The following is an 18,887-nucleotide window of genomic DNA, read 5'->3' as shown; positions in this document are numbered from 1 at the left end:
GGCTTAGGCCAGTGGAGCATACCATGTGGTCATTCATAGGGGAGAGCTCTCTCACTGCTCAGACAATACCATAGAAGAAAAGGCGTGGGGGGGGGGAAGAATTATGCAACAGGAAAAGGAGGGTTTAAGTTTTGTGAACCTAGGCCTGCTCTTTCTCATTCAGTCTCTCTGTCTGTCCCAGGGTGTAACTCTGACAGGAAACAGGCTCGCTCATTAACAGAAAAAGTACTGACACTGAGCATTTTCCTCCGTTATAAAACAAATCTATTCATCTACACCTCGTTAATGCTTATATCATACAATAATAATAATAATAATACATTTATTATAATATAATACTATATTTATCACAGTCAGAAACTATACTGCTGCTTATCACATTTTCACCTACTCAGTGTCTTAACCTTAGTCTTGTGGTCTGTGAAACCTTCCCACATGGTGACATTTTCCACTATATACAGTATATTTCTGAAAATGACAAACTTTCCTAATCTGAACTGAAATATGTTTCTCTTTTGCATGTACAGTACTGTGCAAAAGTCTTAGGCACCCTATTTTTGTTAGTACAAACTTTGTTATAGATTTTTATTTATGACCTTTTATTTTATTGATTCAGTACAAAAACATTTTAGAATTCCAAACATTAGTTTTCCAGCACAAAATTAAATGTTACAGAAAAATGTTTGTATGTCAGTAAAGAAAGCAGCATATTACATAAGAGACACTTTTCAAACAAAAAAAAAAAACATAATGAAGGCTGCTGGGTTTTGCTGCAAAAATAAGATGCAAGTGTGACAATCAAAGTCTCCAGAAGAACTGTGGCTGCTTCTGCAAGATGCTCAGTAACACTTACAGCTCATTTCCTTATAAAACTGCACTAATTATACCTGAGACTACTATTTTTTTTTTTAAAGCGAAGGATCACACCAAATATTGACTTTGTTTCATTTATTACTGTTTACTGCTCTTTATAGTATTTTTTAATGTAGAAACATTTAGTTTCATTATCTTTGAAGGCATCTTTGCACTACAGCATTTCTTTGCATGTGCTAAGACTTTTGCACAGTACTGTATCTCAACCAAGATGTTCTTATTGGATATTAAAGTCTGGTGCCAGAATATGTTGTAGGCAGAAAAGGTATGTCAGAATTTTTTTTTATTTAAGAATTTTATTTTCCATTTATTTGTCAGACAATGTTTAACAAAGCAACTCAAATGAGGCAGAATCTAAACCAAGCTCATAGCTAAACAGTATTAAAGACCGAGTATGCTGATTTCCTGCTCCTTCTACAAATAACATGCCCAATACATTAGGTGAATCTTCATTGACCTCCATTCAGCTTCCTGATACAACAGTGTTTAAACTGCACTACACTACTGCATGTATGTGCTGACTGCTTTATATATTATTGCTTTACTCTTTTATATTGCTATTCATGGCCTATTATTTACCCTAATTTTAACACTGCACTATATTCTTTATTGTACTGTACAACACTGTCACTAAGGATCATCTTATATATAATTTATTCCTGTGTAAACTGAGATGTGACTATAAATCTAATCTAATCTCTGAGATTTGATCTCACAACCTTGTATAGAGGGCAGTGGTGGCTCAACAGCTCTGGGTTACTGATCAGAAGGTCAGGGGTTCATGTCCCAGCCCATTTTTGGGTCCTTGAGCAAGGTCCTTAACCATATCTGCTCCAAGGGCACTGTATCATGGCTGACCCTATGCTCTGACTCCTGCTTCCTAACAAGCTGGGATATGCAAAGAAAGGAATTTCACTGTGCTGTAATGTATATGTGACAAATAAAGACTGCTGCTTCTTCTTCTTCTTGCTTCTAGGCACTAGCACACAACCTTCACTATCCTATCAATGGCCTGTTACTTCAATATGAAATCCTTGGGTCAAATTTGTCAGTTATGTGAACTCAGGTTTCTTCCTCATATCGTCTCAGGAAGTTGTTCCTTGCCATCATCGCTTCTGGCTTGCTCATTAGAGATAAATTCATACATTTAAAAGTTATATTCTGAATGTATTTGTTTATGTAAAGCTGCTTTGTGACAATGTCCATTGTTAACAGTGCTATACAAATAAAATTGAATTGAGTTGAAATAATTTGAATCTGGTTTGATTAATGTAGTTTATTAACAAGGGTTGTCCTTTAAAAATTTGTCCTTGCACACTGGGCCTAACCTATTATGACAGAATGCTGTTTACATCACCATCTTGTGGTAACTAGAAGTCATAGCATCCTTTGTGTATTGAGAACATGGTTCTCAATTTTTTTGTACATCATTTTAACTGTAAAATAAAATCCACTCAGCCCACTCAGTAAAATTTTATAAACTTAATCCAACTATACATTCAATAAGCGTACTATGTGGGCTATTTATTAAAGCTTTTAAATCAGTTAGAGAGTTTTTAATCCTGAATTTTCCACCAACAGAACACAGTTAGTGAGGTTTGGAATAACATTCAATTCAAGTGACCAGACAACAGACTAATAACTATAATAAATCAGTAGTAAATATAATAACTTTGATGATGTGTGTTGTGATTTCCTGGTTTAAATTTGTGTGCTGTGTTGTGATTTCCACCACTGTAATAAGCTAGAAAAAAAAAAAAATCACAGACCCCACTTTGTGAACCATTGATTAAGAAGACCTGAACTGGATATAATCCTCAATAATCATTCTGACCATGAATATGAACGTGAACATCTCATCTTTATCCAAACAAGAAGAAGGAGAAGGTTAAAATGAAGAAAATGCATATTTGCAAATATCTGATATTGTTGTGTCCCATGTCAAATGGCCTTCAACAGTTTATAATCCAAATTACCCGTAGTGTTTGGCAGAATAAATGATTAGTTTAACCACGTTCTCCAATAACGTAAATGCAGCATTGTTACTTTTAAAAATCTATTAGCTTGTAAACAGTTTTTTTATTCATCAGATTATGTTTTTCTGTCTGTAAGCAGAGTTAACTTAAGGTTAATGGCTGTTAATGAGTCAACCCTCTTAGCACTGACCTGAGAATAAAGGCCAGGGCTGGTAATTGGTATTTCTGTGGATTTTATGAAATGAATGCACATGACTGACTTGTCTCTGATAGTATGCAGTGTGTTCAGGTGGGTGTTAAATAACACTTTATTATCTGTTTGGTGCTAACCACTTGCTTTTTCTAATCAAAACCACACACAGGCACTCAGACAAATTTGTTATGTGAAGTTGCAAGTAGACTGTTCAAAAGAAACATGTTGGCATTTAGTTTTTCGTTTTAAAGTTGATACTCGGAACAGTGGAGCTAGTTTTTAGCTCCATTTTGCTAGCCCACGTTGTTGCTATTATTCATAAAAGAGCATGCATTGATCACTGATATAGATTTAATTTGTTTAAGACGCTTTAGCCGTGTAGCCTGTAATGCAGCTCTGTGAAGTTTAGTGTACTTTACTGTAGCTGTCCTACATTTCTCCAAAGAACAGCTTTAATTTACCCAAGTTTATTTTTTTGTATAGTTAGTTATAGCTTAGTTGACTATTTGTTGCTTAGCCGTGGAGTAGGAGATAAACTAAGCAGCTGTTTCTTAAAAAAAAAAAAATACAATACAAAATGTCTGTCTGGCAGATTATTTGGATTATTAGTAGTTATAGCAGAAGATATGACCAATACGTGTAGCTTCAGTGCATCAGAGTTCATTTCTGTAAAGGATAACTTTAATGTACCAGAGTTATAGCTTTAATTTAGCTGTGCAGAGTAACTTGTAGCTTCGATGGCTACATTTTTAATGTAGGTATTACACAAAGAAAAGGAGATAAACCTAGCTTTAGTTTCCCATACAGGCACCTCCATATTGGTGATCCTTTTGTCATTAAAAATCTCTTTCTAGAGTCACTTTTAGCTGATGTTACAATTGTAAAATAGCTTGCATGTGGAGTTGAACATAAGCCTATTTCTTATGGACGCTATTAAGCCATAAGCATTTCTCTGAAGAATTATCACTAATTTAGCTAAGCTGTGTTTTTGTAGAGTAACTAGCAAGCTTTCATTCATTCATTCATTCATTTTCATTTTCATTTTCAAAGCTAAGTGGTGTGTCTTAAGGAATCTGATGCATATTGGTGAACCAGAGTCATTCAAGAGCAATTAACTGGTCATTGTGTGTTCTTTTTGGGGGACATAAATAATAAAATATAATTTAAAAAATAAAGGTGAACTGATTTGTCGGTTTATTTTTATTTATTTATTTATTTATTTATTTATTTTTTAACCTCAGTCATAGATGTACTTTCAGTGTCCTGTCATGTAGCCTGTAGTTTAGCTTTCTAAAGTTTCTAAATGTTTACATTTTACATTTACATCTACGTTTATTCATTTAATAGATGCTGTTATCAAATAAATCAAGGATTAAGAGCCTTATCTCTTGCTGCTTTGTCTAGATGTGTAAAGCTTTTAAAGGACTTTTGTAGAAAAAGTTTAGTAGCTTACCTGAAAAATGAAATAAAATAAAGGAGAACCTTTTCATTTATATATATTTACCTCAGTCATGTCATGCAGCTTGTAGTTTAGCTACCTAAACTTTTCTGAGGTAAACATTTCCATTTTCCATTTATGTCAGCATTTATTCACTGAGCAGATACTTTTTTTTCAAATAATTTGAGGATTAAGAACTTTACTTTTGCTGTTTGGCGAGACTTACAAAGCTTTTAATGGCAATTTTAAATAACTTTAATGTAGCTACATTTTTGAAGAATAGCATGTAGCTTAGCTACATTTTTATAGTACATTTTTATATTAGCTTTCTCAACTCTGTTTTGCTGACATAACGTTAATGGTTATTAACACTTTAATGAAGCTATATTTTTGAAACATAACTATAAGTTATGGAGAATAGTATAGTAAGTACTTAAAAATAGTAAAGTACTTAAAATTAGCTTGCTCACATAACAAAATAAAATAAAATAAATGAAGGGGAACAGATTTTTTTTTAAAATTCAGTCATACATGTAGCTTCATTCTCATGAAATGGAGTTTGTAGTGTACCTAGAACTACATTTCTCTGTGGTAAACATTTGCATTTTAGAGCATTTATAGCTACATTTATTCACTTAGCAGACACTTTTAAGTGACCTACAACTGAGAAATAAACACTTGAGGATTAAAAATCTCTCTATTGCTGCTTGGTTATAGACACTGAAACCTTTCAATGGTTATTTTAACTAATGTTTAAAGTAGCTATTTTCATTCTTAGCCTAGCTAAGTGTATTATTTAAAAGTAGCTTGCCCTACCCTGTCTGCTTTGCTGACATAACATTTATTCTCACACACCCACATACAGACACACACCTAAGCACTCACACACATTGCTTGTCTCCTTGGTAATGTTCATGACCTGTAATATTTCATTTATTTTAGCATTTATTCAGGGACTGGCATGGTTTTCTTAAAGACTTAAATGAAAGTAATTACATCTGTGATTAATATTCATGTTGGCTTTGTCAATTTATCTTCAAAATAAAGCTCTGCAAATTGCCCTGACTTTTCACTCGGGACCAGACAGACAGTTTACCACAGCTGTTAAAATGTGTGGGCACAGTGCAAAACATAACTATCAGCATTAGGCTTAAATGTCACAAACACACGGACACACACACACATACATGCAAGCACTCTGGAGACACCTCGTTTTACATCGAGTTGTGTGTGTGTGTGTGTGTGTGTGCGTGTGTGTGTGTGTGGGCAGATGATCAGAGATATGACTCAAACAGAGAATCCCTCTTCATGTCTGTGTGTGTGTGTGGGGGCTTTACTTCAGTCACACAAGCTAAATTGCACGATGTAAAGTTAGGAGTAACACACTTTGATCTCTCATTATTGTACCATGTGTTACGATGTGTTTGACATTTCAGTTCAACATTCATCAGTCACTAAACAACACTGGCCTCGTTAATGTGTGATTATTCTAAATATGTCTTCTGCACCTCAGTGATTATGATAAAGAAAGTGTTCATATATGGTTATGTATGTATCACAAACACACACACACACACACACACATTACGCAATAAACCATGGACATGGTGGACACACGATACAGCTTTTCGCCCACTACTAGTGAAACTGCATTAATGTTTATTAATATACGGTTTGCAGTGATGGAGAGAGTGGTAGGGAGAGATGGAGGGGGAGAGAGAGAGAGAGAGAGAGAGAGAGAGAGAAAGGGCACAAGCTGAGAGGTGTTGGATAGCGTGAGCTGAGAGAGGAGAGTGGGAGAGAGTGAGAGAGCAAAAGAAAGAGAGAGAGAGAGAGAGAGAGAGAGAGGAAGAGACAGAGAGTGAGGGAGAGAGAGTAGGAGGAATGAAAGATAACAGTTTGTGTGCACGTCTGCATCAAAACTCTATGCACTTCCTCCTGGTGCTGCATCAGACCAGACCGTTGTGTTCATCTGGGAACAACAAGGTAGGGCATGCATTTCTAAAGTGGTGTGTGTATGTGTATATATATATATATATGTGTGTATGTGTGTGTGTGTGTGTGTGTGTGTGTGTGTTATGCAATTGCTTCAAGATGGCATTCTGTACACACCTATATTTCAGATTTGAAAGTGTGCAGAGAGTTACAACATGCTTATTAGGTCCTAAATGTAAATAGGATATGTGTTTAATACACAAATGAATGAGTGTTAAGTAATAATAAGGCTCAGTGTAAATGGAGAAAATCTGTACTCTTGGTAAGAGAATGCATTTATGCACTGATGTGCAGGAGCATGTGTCTGTGTGTGTCTACACTATTGTGCAATTGTGTCAGCACTTTTTTTTCTACAAGCACCAAGATAGCATTCTGTGCACACTTAATTTGCTGAAAAGTTTTTCAGCAATTTATCATATATAATTTAGATAGCTGTTTAATATACAGTCTGGTGGTAGTAACAGTGTTCAGTGTGGGTAGGGATGAATATTATCAGTATATTAATTCAGTATAAGACTTAATTGTATGAAGATCTATAGATTTGTGAATATTATTTATGAGCCACACACCTTTTCATGTGAAGATTTATGAGTCTTGCCACTTTTACACAGTGATTATAATAATTTCAGTTATTTGTATTTCACACATACTGTTTTTTTTTTCTTTATTATTTTACATAGTCTCAACTTTACAAATTATGTTTCACATTTCTTGAGTGGTGATCACTTAGCTTCACTTTTCTATATGATGTTTAATAATAGATGAAAATGCTTACTGCATCTTTAAGAGATTTATGAGAGAAAAAGATTTTTTAGTTTTAGTGGCCAGAGTGCATAAGTCAGGATGAGGCGTGGAACCTCATGGTTTTTCTGATCATGTTGCATTCCTTAGAATCCTTAGTTTGCTAATTGAAAATTTTTCTTGTGGATTCAATTATTTTCATTTGTAAATAATTTTTTTTTTTAAATAAAGAAGATGCATCAGTCGCTAGACTGTCCCTTGTTTGATATTGAACTAGATCATACACATTAAATCAGGTTTCATAGCGTACGCACAGAAGACACTATTTTGCATTTTGATGCTAGATGTTAGTACATACTGTATAACAGATTTAATCTCATGAAAAGTGCATGCTACTGTCTCTGTACTGTACTGGCACATGGTGCTATGTGTTTGCATCCTGTTATTCTTCTTAAACTCTCAGGAAATGTCCAGATTTATATTCATCCCTCTCATCACTGCAGATTTTTCCTGTTAGTTTCACTGTAGTTACTGAATCATATGCTTTAAGATGAATGAATGAATAGCTAGGACTTTAAAGGGTTAATTAGAACACACACACACACACACACACACACACACACACACACACACACACACACACACACACGGTCTTCCTTAATAAGTCTTGTAATCTGATTTATATATCATGTTTAACAAGCTTTAATCTTTGTGTCTCTGTATCTCTCTTTCTCTCTGTTTCTTGAAGAAAAAAAACTACGTTTTTTGCCTTTATATCAAACAGATGGATCGACATTCAGAAGTAGTACAGATTTATTGAGAAACAGATCATTTAACAAATGGAAGTCCTTCATCCACTCTGTATCAGCTCATTTTTAAATAAATAAGATGAAGTATATTACAAAATAGTATCCATGTTCATCTCCTACATCTCAGAAGCACTTGCATAGCAGTTTCTGAATGTTTTGTGTACTACATCTAATCCCGGGGAATTATATTTACATTTAAAGGATTTCACAGATGCTCTTATCCAGAGGTGGCAACATGGCTAATGAGAAAATCCAATGAAGCACAGAAAAAAAAATTGATTTTTACTACAAAAACCCTAGCATATGTTGGTGGATAGGAAGACTTCATGCTAACAACATAAATGATTCAACATATATCAGATGAGTCAATATTTAGCTATGATTTGGTCGAGTGTATAACCTTACTTTATACAATTGTTACTGTAGTCTTCTCCAAGTCAGATGATGCGCATAATAACAAAAATATATACAGTAAATATATATTATAACAAGTACGCCGATTCGACCAAGAAAAAAACTATATTTAAATCCTCTTTGAGCTTTTTTAAAAAAATTAAAAGCTCTACTAATCAACACATCACATGCAAAATATGTCTAGATACATTCAGTGCAAAGCAAAAGTGCAAGTCTTTCACATCCTGTGTCCTTTCCCCTTTAGTGAATTGGCTTGTGTGATGGCTGAATTTGGATCTTGTTAACACTGCTTCAGCTGAAATAAATAAATAAATAAAACAAAAACATAGTTTTCAAGTGGCTGCTGTATCACCTTAGCAATGGGTCAAAAACCTCCAATGCTTTGACTAAACTGTAGAGGTTGGTGCCTCTTAAAAAAGTGCCATGCAGTCTCCATCAAAAACATATCACCATGCTATTCCAAACAACTCAGGGTCTATTAAGCTAAAACCTTTTTAGAGTGCAACGAGTTGGTACTCCAACAAAAAACAGTAAAGTTTTTTTTAAAATCAGTGCTCATCAGTGCTTAGTGAACAATTTGTTGTCTTCGTTTAGATTTGAAGTGCACTCTGGTTACCCTGTAGATTCTTAATATTCAAAATATTTCCATATAAATGGTTAAAAGTGACTTCTGGGGATTTTCAAGCCATTTCAATAATTGATGTGTGCATTTGAATGAATACGCCACATTCATACATAAAGATTGTAAACTTCCTTTGAATGTGAGGTTAGCTCAAACTTTTCACATTGCAAGGTTTTTTTGCTGTTATAAATAGAAACCATAAATTTCATCACCACACACAAGCCAGTACAGTTCAGCCTAGAGACGGCTTCGTCTGAATTAACAGGTGTCCTGCTGCCGTTTTATTTTAACCTTCTAGCACGAGCTGCAGTTATTTCACTCTTAACCTCCTATAGACTGTGATATGCACTTTGTTTCCATAGTAACACTCTTAGACAAGAGACGAGGTTGAAATTTGCAGACTTTAATCAAGTATCACATTGTAGAATGTCGGGGACTGAAAGCTCTCAATGAAAGTGTTATAAAAGCACTTGTTTTGGAGCTATTTTCCTAACAACACACTTGCTACTTCGTTGACCAGATGAATGTGATCAGTGTGGGGATTTTCAGGTGCAGCAGTATCACCCGTTCTTGCCTCGTTCTCAGTTTACTGTTGAATCTCAGTTTTGAAGACTCGTTTCCATTGAGTATTTCAGAAACCCAAACTTTAGTTCTTTATATTCAACATTTTGAAAAAAAACTTTTCCCATTCGGTATACTACTCTTTTTTTGTCATTGGTCCATAATCTTCATTGCGTAATTGCCACCTAACCACATAATTCACCATGTTTCCTTTAGAAAACGTTCTCAACTCAAGGTGTGCAGACTGATCCGCAGAGTTTTTCCCCACTCCCATCATCTACAATTATTCATTCAGCAGACGCTTTTATCCAAAGCCACTTAAAAGTGATCCAGAATACAGTCCAAGCATATGGCTGAGCACTTGAGGGTTAAGGGCTCAACATTGGAACTCATGGGATTTGACTTCACAGTCTTCCAGTCACTAGCACAGAACTTTAATCTCTGGGCCACCGTGTGTTTATCTCACAACCAATTCATCAGCTCATTATCAACTCCCTCAGGAACTGAACCATGTCTGATGAGGTCAGGGGGAACTTAAAAGTCAGTGTACACTTAAAAAAAGGTTCCTAGTAGCACTCTAAAGAGTTTTTCAGCTTGTAGCCCTGGGGAAACCTCTGGGGAAGGGATTTTGTTTCAGAAAAGCTTCCAAATAGAACCCCTTTAGAAAGCTTGGACCGATAACCATCCAAAGAATCCTTGGGAAACCTTTTTTAAGAGTGTAGGGCAGTGGGTTTCTAGGACTGGAGCTGAGAACCCCTAGCTTAGCCAAAAACACATCAGAAGTAGGAGTCCTGTATGTACACTGTTTAATAAACAGGTTCCCCAGGGGGTTCTTTGGATAGTTGAGACTTTGTGAAGTACTATGTGGCGAGGTTCTACTTTAAGAGTATACATGTTTCTGTATCTAAAATGCTTATACATTTATCAAAAAGGGTGCAATAACACATTTGTCCTCTAACAGGAGACTGACACGTCTTGGACTTCACACTGAGGCGAACCCAAAGAACACTGATGTGTCAACCTAGAAATCTACGACCTTTCAAATCTGGACTGGATAAATTCCCCTAAATTGGATTAAACACTAATCAAATGGAACTACAGCCATTTACACTTTATTTAGGAACTAGCGACAACATGTGAAAAACACACCCTCTGAAAGTAATGTGCTAGAATACTTGGCCTCAACATGGCAGCTAATGGCTTAAGGGGTTCTCCTTCCATTCCTAAAACCCTCCCACCCAAGAAGAGGAATTCAACAGATAACTCAAACGAAGCTCCAGCTGAGCCAGTTTTCAAGACACCTTCTCCTTTCTGGAATCAGAATAACTTCAGGAGATCCAGGAGGACACGGGAACCAGCAACCGTCTCTTACATAGATCTTCAATCCGCAGCCACGTATCATCCACTGTGGACTGATGCTGGCTGTGCCTCAAACCAAGTTCTTTTACACCCATTAGGTGACAATGGTACATTCCCTTCATGGGGTCCATATTTTGAAGGCGGCGAACAGCTACTAGGTGTGTCAAACAATAATAGGAATGATCTGATGAGCGTCCATGATTTTTATGGAGCTTCTTCCTACTGGAGCTACGTTCCTCTTGCAGAACAAAGAGATTTGTTATTTAAAAGCTATGGATGGTTCTCCAATCAGTACAAGCCAAAAATCATAAAGCCTGTACCTCGGTCTTTGGTGTCTCATTGCACCAGAAGCGTTCTCCAAAAAGATTTCCCAAGGGGGCAGATTGACGTGGGGAGTGTGAGAGGTGCTCAGTGGGATGAGAAACTACAGAATGAGAGTGCTAAAAATGATATGAGGATGAGGAAGAGGAACTACATAAGAGAGGGAATGAAGCAGAATTCTGGTCAGTTTGCTGAGTCCGGAACAGATCTTTCCAGACACAAATATTATTCCAAGTTTAAGGGCTTATCACAAATGAAAGCCGCCAAGACAGAAGATCTCCAGCACCAGCGGTTTCCTGTTATTCACCAGTCTTGTTCCAGCAATGAGCAACTAAAGTCAGGGACTGAAGTGACACTGAGAGATGGGCACCCTCTGCTGGCCAGGAGTGAAAAATCAGAGACACAGGAACAGCAAGAACTTGCGTTACCTTCCTCTCGACTTTTGACACGCTTTTTTGAGGGCTCTCTGATTGAGCTTGATGGGGGTCGGCTGAAGCGTGTGGAGGACTTACAGTTGGAAGATTTTGAGTGCTGTACTGCGTCATGCCCAGAGTTAAGTCTGACGAGGTTCACTGTGAAGAAGATCACATGCTCTGATAAACCTGGACTGATCTGTTTGGAGGTAGAGGTTGAGGATAACCTCCATTCCAAGGTACACGCACAAAACAATGGTTAGAATACAATTAGCGGAGAAGAAAAATCCTTTAGGAACCCTTTTGAAACATAGAGATTTAGATTTTCCAAGGGACCTCGAAAGTGCTTTTCCACTGGACAGTATGATACAGCATGGTACAGTTGTTAATCTGAATCCAGAACTACCTGTTGGAGTGAGTTCTTGTGTTCAGTTCCCTTTATAAAAGAACAGTGTTTTCACAGGGAGTGGTCTATGAAGCACAGTCAGGGGTCTGTGATTTTTAAATGTTGTTACAATGGTTAAAACACAACCCACCATTCTCAGACTTCAGTCTTTTTGAATGGTTACTTGAACTGAATGAGTTTTATCCAAATCTTAATTACTCAAAAACATGTAAGTGTATATTAATGCCAGCTTAGACTTCATATGTTCTTTTGGCACTACGTTCAGTTATAGAGATATCCATGGCTCTAACAAATACACCTATATATTTTTGTACATATGTACACACAACCCCTGATCTAGAAGTAGAGTGGTAAATATTACCCATGTAATGCTATTTGATAATTGTTGAAAAGTGTAGCACTGATGGAGGAGCTTCGAGATTTGGTTTACTTTTTACGCACCATTGAATTCTAACCAGAAAAACAAAGCAGCCAAACAAAAGGAACTTTCCGGATAAGAGTGTTATTTTACAGGACTATTGAATTTTGCTGTACAAGTCGGTAGACTGAAGCTTAATATGATATATCCCAACCCGGTCCCTGGTTTAATCCTAAGCTTGGGTTACTGTGCAAGGTTTCAGGTGTTCTTCCCGTATCCATGTACTGTTGATTATTGAAATGTATTACAGCGATGTGCTAGGCAAGATGCAGCCACTGTTTTTTTTTTTTTCTTCAATTAAAGGCCTTCACTATTCCTGGCTCCAATCATATTCTGTATTCTTGGCACCCTGCCTGACCAAATTTAGTATGGTTACTTAAATCAGCCAGCATTGGAAATAATCACAAAACTGCTTATCTGTTTCCATACCATGCTAGTTTAATGGAAAAGTGCTATGAGTGAGTGATTGGTATCCATGAGAAAATTGTTTGCTATCCTGATGTTCATTGTTTTTAAATAACATGAAGTAATTAAGCTGATATTCACTGCTATTTCCAAAGGGCAAATAGATTCTGCATGATTCCCTTGAAGTTCAGCAACCTAGCACATGTTGTAAGTGTGATCTTTGGCAATGACAAAGCTTGAGGATCTTTATAGGAAATGTGAATTAGAATGTGACAGCTGCATGTTTGCCCTTATTCATTACATTCCACATTAAGTGAGTGTCTGGTTGCTATAACAATAAAGCCTGGGTGTGTTTCGCAGATCTCGCTGGAGGTGTGTGAGGAGTACCCGTTCTTTGTGTGCGGTCGTGGCTGGTCTTCTTGCAGCCCTGACAGAACCGCTAATCTCTGTTGCCTGCACTGCCAACAGCTGCACCTGGGGGACATGTGCCTGGCACTAACACCTGTACCAGTTCCACCTGCTGAGCCGACTCGGCCTGGCACAGGTGTGGGTGACGTCGGATTTCTGAACCGTGTGGAGGGAGCAAAACCGAGTAAACTGAGAAGGAGACACAGTTCAGCCCCAGAACTCAGAAACGTACAATAATATCAAACAGGACGACAGAGTTACAAAGTTTATTTTATAATATAACTATATACAACCGCTTACACAATGAAAAGATGATGATAGGGGCAAAAAAAAAACTGTCATATTTTCTATAGATCGACTTACTATGAAATTGCACTTAGGTGTTTTGTAAAAAAAAAAAAAAATACCAACAGTTGAATAAAATAATTAATTGTGTCATTTTCTAAAAAAGTTTTTAATGTCCTAAGGCAAGAATATTTGTTGGATTTGTGCAATAAAAGAGTCAATCCCCATCTGACTGTAGTTATGCGTTTGATGATCAACTTGACAAATGGGAATATAAGTTCTAAAAAGACTCCCATCTCCCATTTCTCCAAAACATCTGGACTTGTAGGTTGTATTCCCTCATTATTGCGAGTCTCCGTAAGCTCTGTTGTATAATAACATTCGCATGACCAAGAACAGCTGTAGAATTCCAGTTCTCTGCAGAAAAAAAAAAAAAATCAATTGCACCTGTCCCTATCCAGACAGTTCTATTTAGCTGCTTTATCATCCGGTCTATAGAGAGAACACAGATGAGAACCACATGCTGCTGTCCGGGCCGCCACCCGCAGCTTTGGACCCGCTTCAGAGGAGAGGACGGAGTAAGTGATGGTCCTGTTGCCGGCAGTTAACACATGCTGAACACTCGGCTGTGTGATAAATGCAGTGTGTGGGATGGGGGTTTAGCCACAAGGGGGTTGAAAACACACACACGCACACACACACACACACACTCACGCACACACTCACACACCTGCATGTATAAATTACACCCATGTAAATCTTTGAAGCTGACGGGGAAAAAAAACAACACTTTTACGTCACTTTGATTCCTGTACGCCAAATATGAAAAGAATTTCCCACTGTTCATCACACTGATATAGTTTTTGACCCGGTCTCCAGTGACTCAAGCAAGGAAAGTGTGCCTAATGCTAATTTAACACATCTCTTCATGTGCTCTTTTGCTGGACGTTTTACCATTCTCAGTTTTACAGCATATAATGAAAGCAGCCCCCATTCTACTTGGCTGCAGTTGTGACACACTTGAAACACGTGGGCACCGCTTTTCCCTCTAATAACGAGTCCTATTAAACCTATGGCTCCTGAAGGCACGGCTGGCCTCAATTCGATCTCCTCCTTTTCTGTCCTCCGAGTGTATGCGTGTCCGTCAGTGGCAGCCGCACGCTCGGACCACCATGTTGCGATATTTCTTGAGGATGACGTTGGAGCTGTCGTCGAAATACAGCACGGAGATGCCGTGGAGCTGAGTGGGGGCGCAGCACGGCTTCGGGACAGAGTCTGGGTTTATGAAGTGAACCTGCAAGAAAAAAATTGGAATTAATAAAAGAAGATAAACTTTGCAATTTCCCTTCAGGAATTAATACTGTTCCATTAGTGTAATGTGTTACACACGTAAACAGTCAAATACAGCAGAAAGTATATTATTGCACTTAGAGAGATATCGCATTATGAGATACACTTATATGGTACGTATGGAATAAAACATGACAAGACATGCTGTTATTAGACAATAATCAATGCCTGGGTTACTGTTACTGGGACCTACTGGTGTTTTATTCCTCTTACACCACAGAAATTTGACAACGATAACATTTTTGAATTTATTAAAGAATGACATCATACTTTTTATCATTTATAGTTACATTTAATGTTGTGGAATCTCCAAAAAACGTTATGTCCTGCCATTAATTACATCAAAACAGCTATAAACTGCCCTTCCCTCACCAGTCTATCTTTTTTCTCTTTCTTAAAGTTAATAAGTTAAAAAATGCCACATGTAATGGCACCGATAAACCTGAAACCACAAAGCCCTCCATCCAGAAGGCTTTCTCATGGCAGTTACAGCTTTACGTCTGAGTTTACAAAGTGCTAACGCTGAAGACTCCTTCCAAGAATGTTAAATAAACTTCTTACAGAAAACTTTACTAAATCAATGAACACACATACTAGCTCCTGTGCATGTTGTCACTATAGAATCAGTAACATATTAGAAAAAGCACATTAATATAAACTTGTGATTTGAATTACTATAGAAAATTAATAAACAGACTCAGAATGAAGAATTCAACTGCACTGTGGTATGAGAAATATTTAAATAATGAATATAGTCAACAGCTGCTCATAGATGATTATAAATATTTGAGCACACATTGAACCATTGTTATGCAGTGCTGTGCTATAGTAAGAGTAGTTAGTGCAGCTTTGCTGTGTAGATTATGTAATACACTCTGTGGTGAACTTACCAGAGTCTGCACAATGGCGTGGTTGGTGGCGTTCATGTAGGAATTTAAAGGGAAGGCGCACTCGCCCTCACAGTAGTATGCAGCATAGCCTTCTGGGGCAATAATCCAGTCCTGGATACACAGGGAGAGATGGAGAAAGATTATGAAGGAAGAAAATAAAGGAAGGGTGGGGTAAAAAAGGGGAACATGTGTTATCCTCAAGTTGTCCTCTCTGAGAGAGAGAGAGAGAGAGAGAGAGATTTTCATGTGTTTGATTATACCTGCCATCCCAGTTCTCTGAAGCTGACATACAGCTCATGTTTCTTGCAGCCCTGTTTTGGGTCCACACTGACGTTCTCTGTTTAGAAAAAAAAAAAAAAAGATTTGCATTAAAAAAAAAGATTAAATGTGCAGACCTCCACTCCATAATCATTCATCTGTATATAAAAAAAATATCACCAACTACTGTATGTTAGTGCATGTGATTTATTCAGACCAACATCGGATACACTACCTGCGGCCTCGGCCAACCTCAGGGCTTCCTGGCTGGAAGGCGGTGTGTGTTTAGGAGTCTTTGGGCGATTCTGGTTCCTCTGTTTGTGTGCGGGAGCTGAGCGAACGCTACGCAAACGGACGCCTGTAGCTCTAAAGAACGCCACCATGAATGGCTGCTTGTTCTGGGGTCCTTGGTTGCCCACCAGCCCTGCAACCCTGGGGTTCACACGGTCACCTGTAGCGGGAAACAGAGAGACAGAACCGTTCAGCTAGCATTCCGGCGCAGACCTTAAAAAATAGCATACTGAAATTAGGAGAAGGAAGAGGAAGAGGAGGAGAAGAAGGAGGTTTAACCCACCATCTGCACTCTCCAGAACAAGCAACAGGCCCAGGTTCTGACCCGGGTGCAAAATCCAGTGGTTACTGGTAGCTGTGAGATCAAAAACCAGCCAGCCCTCTTCTGCAGCCCAAATCACCCGCGAGTCCAGCAAGAACAGATCTGAATCCCTGCCAGGAACACACAGGCAAACATACACGCATATATAAACATGTCGGTCAAAGGCAACTCATATTTTTTGTGTTCAAAAGCGTTTCATTTTACATTATTACTGCGCATAAATATTTACATTCACACGGATTCATTTAGCAAATGCCTTTAGCCAAGAGACTTGCAATTCAGAGATCGTATAATCCAAGCAATTAAGTGTCAGCGGCTTTGCTTAAACGTTATATATCATTCTACCCTTAATCCTATGCCTTATAGAAATATGCAGTAAAATGATATATATTAAGGGAGAAATAAGGTTCTCTAGTGCAAAACCGTTATTTACACAGTTTAAGATCATTTCTAATATCAAATATTTACAAAAAAAGAAGGGCAAATTATTCTCAGTGAAATATTCTTTTTCGTCTTTCTGCACATACATACACTGCCAGTTAAAGTTCTTTTAAACCTCTTGTATTAACATTTTACATCAACCCTATTCAAATAATGGGTTAAAGTTAAATTATTATAAATCAGACCATGTTAGGTAGATATAAATGCCTCGCATTTTTTTTTACAAAATCTGTTAATATCAACTGCATGACAAATCTCGGCTTACGTTAAGTGCATCACCAAACAAGCACTTGTTTAGTGGACAGTGAACAAATCCTTAAATATAAAGATCTGACTAGTAGAACTGATGCGACACTTGATGTGGGTAATTAATAAAATGCAAAAAAAAAAAAAAAAAAAAGTTCAAAAATGTATGAGCTGCTGTGTATATAATCAAATATACAATATAAAATATTAAATTATATAAAATTGTACTTAATAAAGAATGAAAATACAGATATAATATTTTCTAACTGAGGAATATATAATTAAATATATATTTAAATAAATATATAAAATGGAAATAGATTTAAATTGCCAATTTGAGCACCACTTGCTTTATTTTACTGGAATTTCAATCAAAGAACAAATACTTTTGTAACGTATGTTAGCCAAAAATAATTCTTTTTTGAGAAACTTTTTTTAAAAAAATGGTTGTATTGGCACAAAAGACATCTACAGCACCTACACTATATGGCCAAAACACCTGACCATCACACCCACATGTGCTTTTCCAGATTTAGTCCCCTTTGCTGTAATCCTTTGGGAAGGCTTTCCACTGGATTTTGGAGCGTGGTTGTGGGGATTTGTGTTCATTCAGCCACAAGAGCATCAGTGAGGTCAGGCACTGATGTCAGGTGAGGAGATCTGAGACACAGTTGGAGTGCTAATTCATCCCAAAGGTGTTCAGTGGAGTTGAGGTCAGGGCTCTGTTCAGCATACTCGAGTTCTTCCACTCCATCCTTGGTAAACCATGTCTTTATGGACCCCTCTTTGCGCACAGGGGCATTGTCATGCTGGACCAGGTTTAGTTCCAGTAAAGGGAAATTGTAATGCTACAGCACACAAAGACATCCTATACAACTTTGTGCTTCCTGCTTTGTGGCAACAGATATGGGTGTGATGGTCAGGTGTCCACATACTTTTGGCCATATAGCGTACTGTCTATTCATTTCGTATTCTTTCGTGCGACAGTAAAACAAACATCGTGTCATGCCACGACCGCAGAATTATAATTAACAGGGCTTGATGTCAGCACAACCCATATCCTGGGTCCCAAAAAACATAATGACTCTAATCACTAGCAGCTTTCATGACTTCTATGTGACTAGTAGACACTTGTGTGTCTGATGAGCTGTGATGACTTTGTGTTGTCAACAAATAAACCAGAAAACATCACAAAAGTCAGTCGACAGGCCACAGCTTGCCCTCTACATCATGTCCCAGATCAACCTCACTAAATTGGGACGTCTCTTATCGCAGATTAAAATTCCTGTCTGATTCAGGAGAGATACTGGAGCTGATCTGAGGAACAAATGGCATGTTTGCGGGTCGGGTTTCAGCCCCCTGGGGGGCACCGGGTAGACGGCGTCTGTCTGCGTGACGCGTCTGCATCACAATAGGTGTACGAGCGATGATTCACATTGCCAGAGGGCTGAT

The 18,887-nt window shown here is 37.6% G+C and overlaps 2 protein-coding genes across 4 annotated transcripts in view; one reads left to right on the top strand and one right to left on the bottom strand.

Moving 5' to 3' along the window:
• Positions 1-6,345: 6,345 nt before the first annotated feature.
• LOC113539537 (uncharacterized) lies at positions 6,346-14,099 on the top strand. Of its 2 annotated transcripts, XM_026935340.3 has the most exons (3): positions 6,346-6,466; positions 10,584-11,954; positions 13,305-14,099. In XM_026935340.3, exons 2-3 carry the CDS (start codon positions 10,809-10,811, stop codon positions 13,587-13,589), a joined length of 1,431 nt encoding a protein of 476 aa, XP_026791141.3. In that variant the 5' UTR covers positions 6,346-6,466; positions 10,584-10,808; the 3' UTR covers positions 13,590-14,099. The 2 variants fall into 2 exon arrangements, with proteins under 2 accessions (XP_026791141.3, XP_034170004.2); XM_034314113.2 differs by lacking the exon at positions 6,346-6,466 and having other exon boundaries at positions 10,486-11,954.
• The window catches only part of bmp7a (bone morphogenetic protein 7a), a 23,792-nt gene continuing 18,507 nt past the window's right edge, over positions 13,603-18,887 (bottom strand). For both annotated transcript variants that reach the window (XM_053227066.1, XM_026935341.3), the window contains exons 4-8: positions 16,710-16,858; positions 16,371-16,586; positions 16,138-16,214; positions 15,878-15,988; positions 13,603-14,931 (exon numbers count right to left, since the gene is read on the bottom strand). In XM_053227066.1, the coding sequence (XP_053083041.1) occupies positions 14,782-14,931; positions 15,878-15,988; positions 16,138-16,214; positions 16,371-16,586; positions 16,710-16,858 (703 nt within the window). In that variant the 3' untranslated portion in view covers positions 13,603-14,781. The remainder of the gene's footprint in view (positions 14,932-15,877; positions 15,989-16,137; positions 16,215-16,370; positions 16,587-16,709; positions 16,859-18,887) is intronic.

Source organism: Pangasianodon hypophthalmus, chromosome 20, assembly GCF_027358585.1.
Source record: "Pangasianodon hypophthalmus isolate fPanHyp1 chromosome 20, fPanHyp1.pri, whole genome shotgun sequence".
NCBI classification, from domain to species: Eukaryota; Metazoa; Chordata; class Actinopteri; order Siluriformes; family Pangasiidae; genus Pangasianodon; species Pangasianodon hypophthalmus.
Note: the sequence above shows the minus strand (reverse complement) of the source record. Positions and strands in the feature narration are given on the sequence as shown.

What these genes read in the sequence shown, in the direction of transcription:
- LOC113539537 (XM_026935340.3), top strand. Translation starts at nt 10,809, where the DNA reads ATGGCAGCTAATGGCTTAAGGGGTTCTCCTTCCATTCCTAAAACCCTC. An exon ending in AGGATAACCTCCATTCCAAG is followed by an intron (nt 11,955 to 13,304) that starts GTACACGCACAA and finishes TGTGTTTCGCAG; the next exon opens with ATCTCGCTGGAGGTGTGTGA.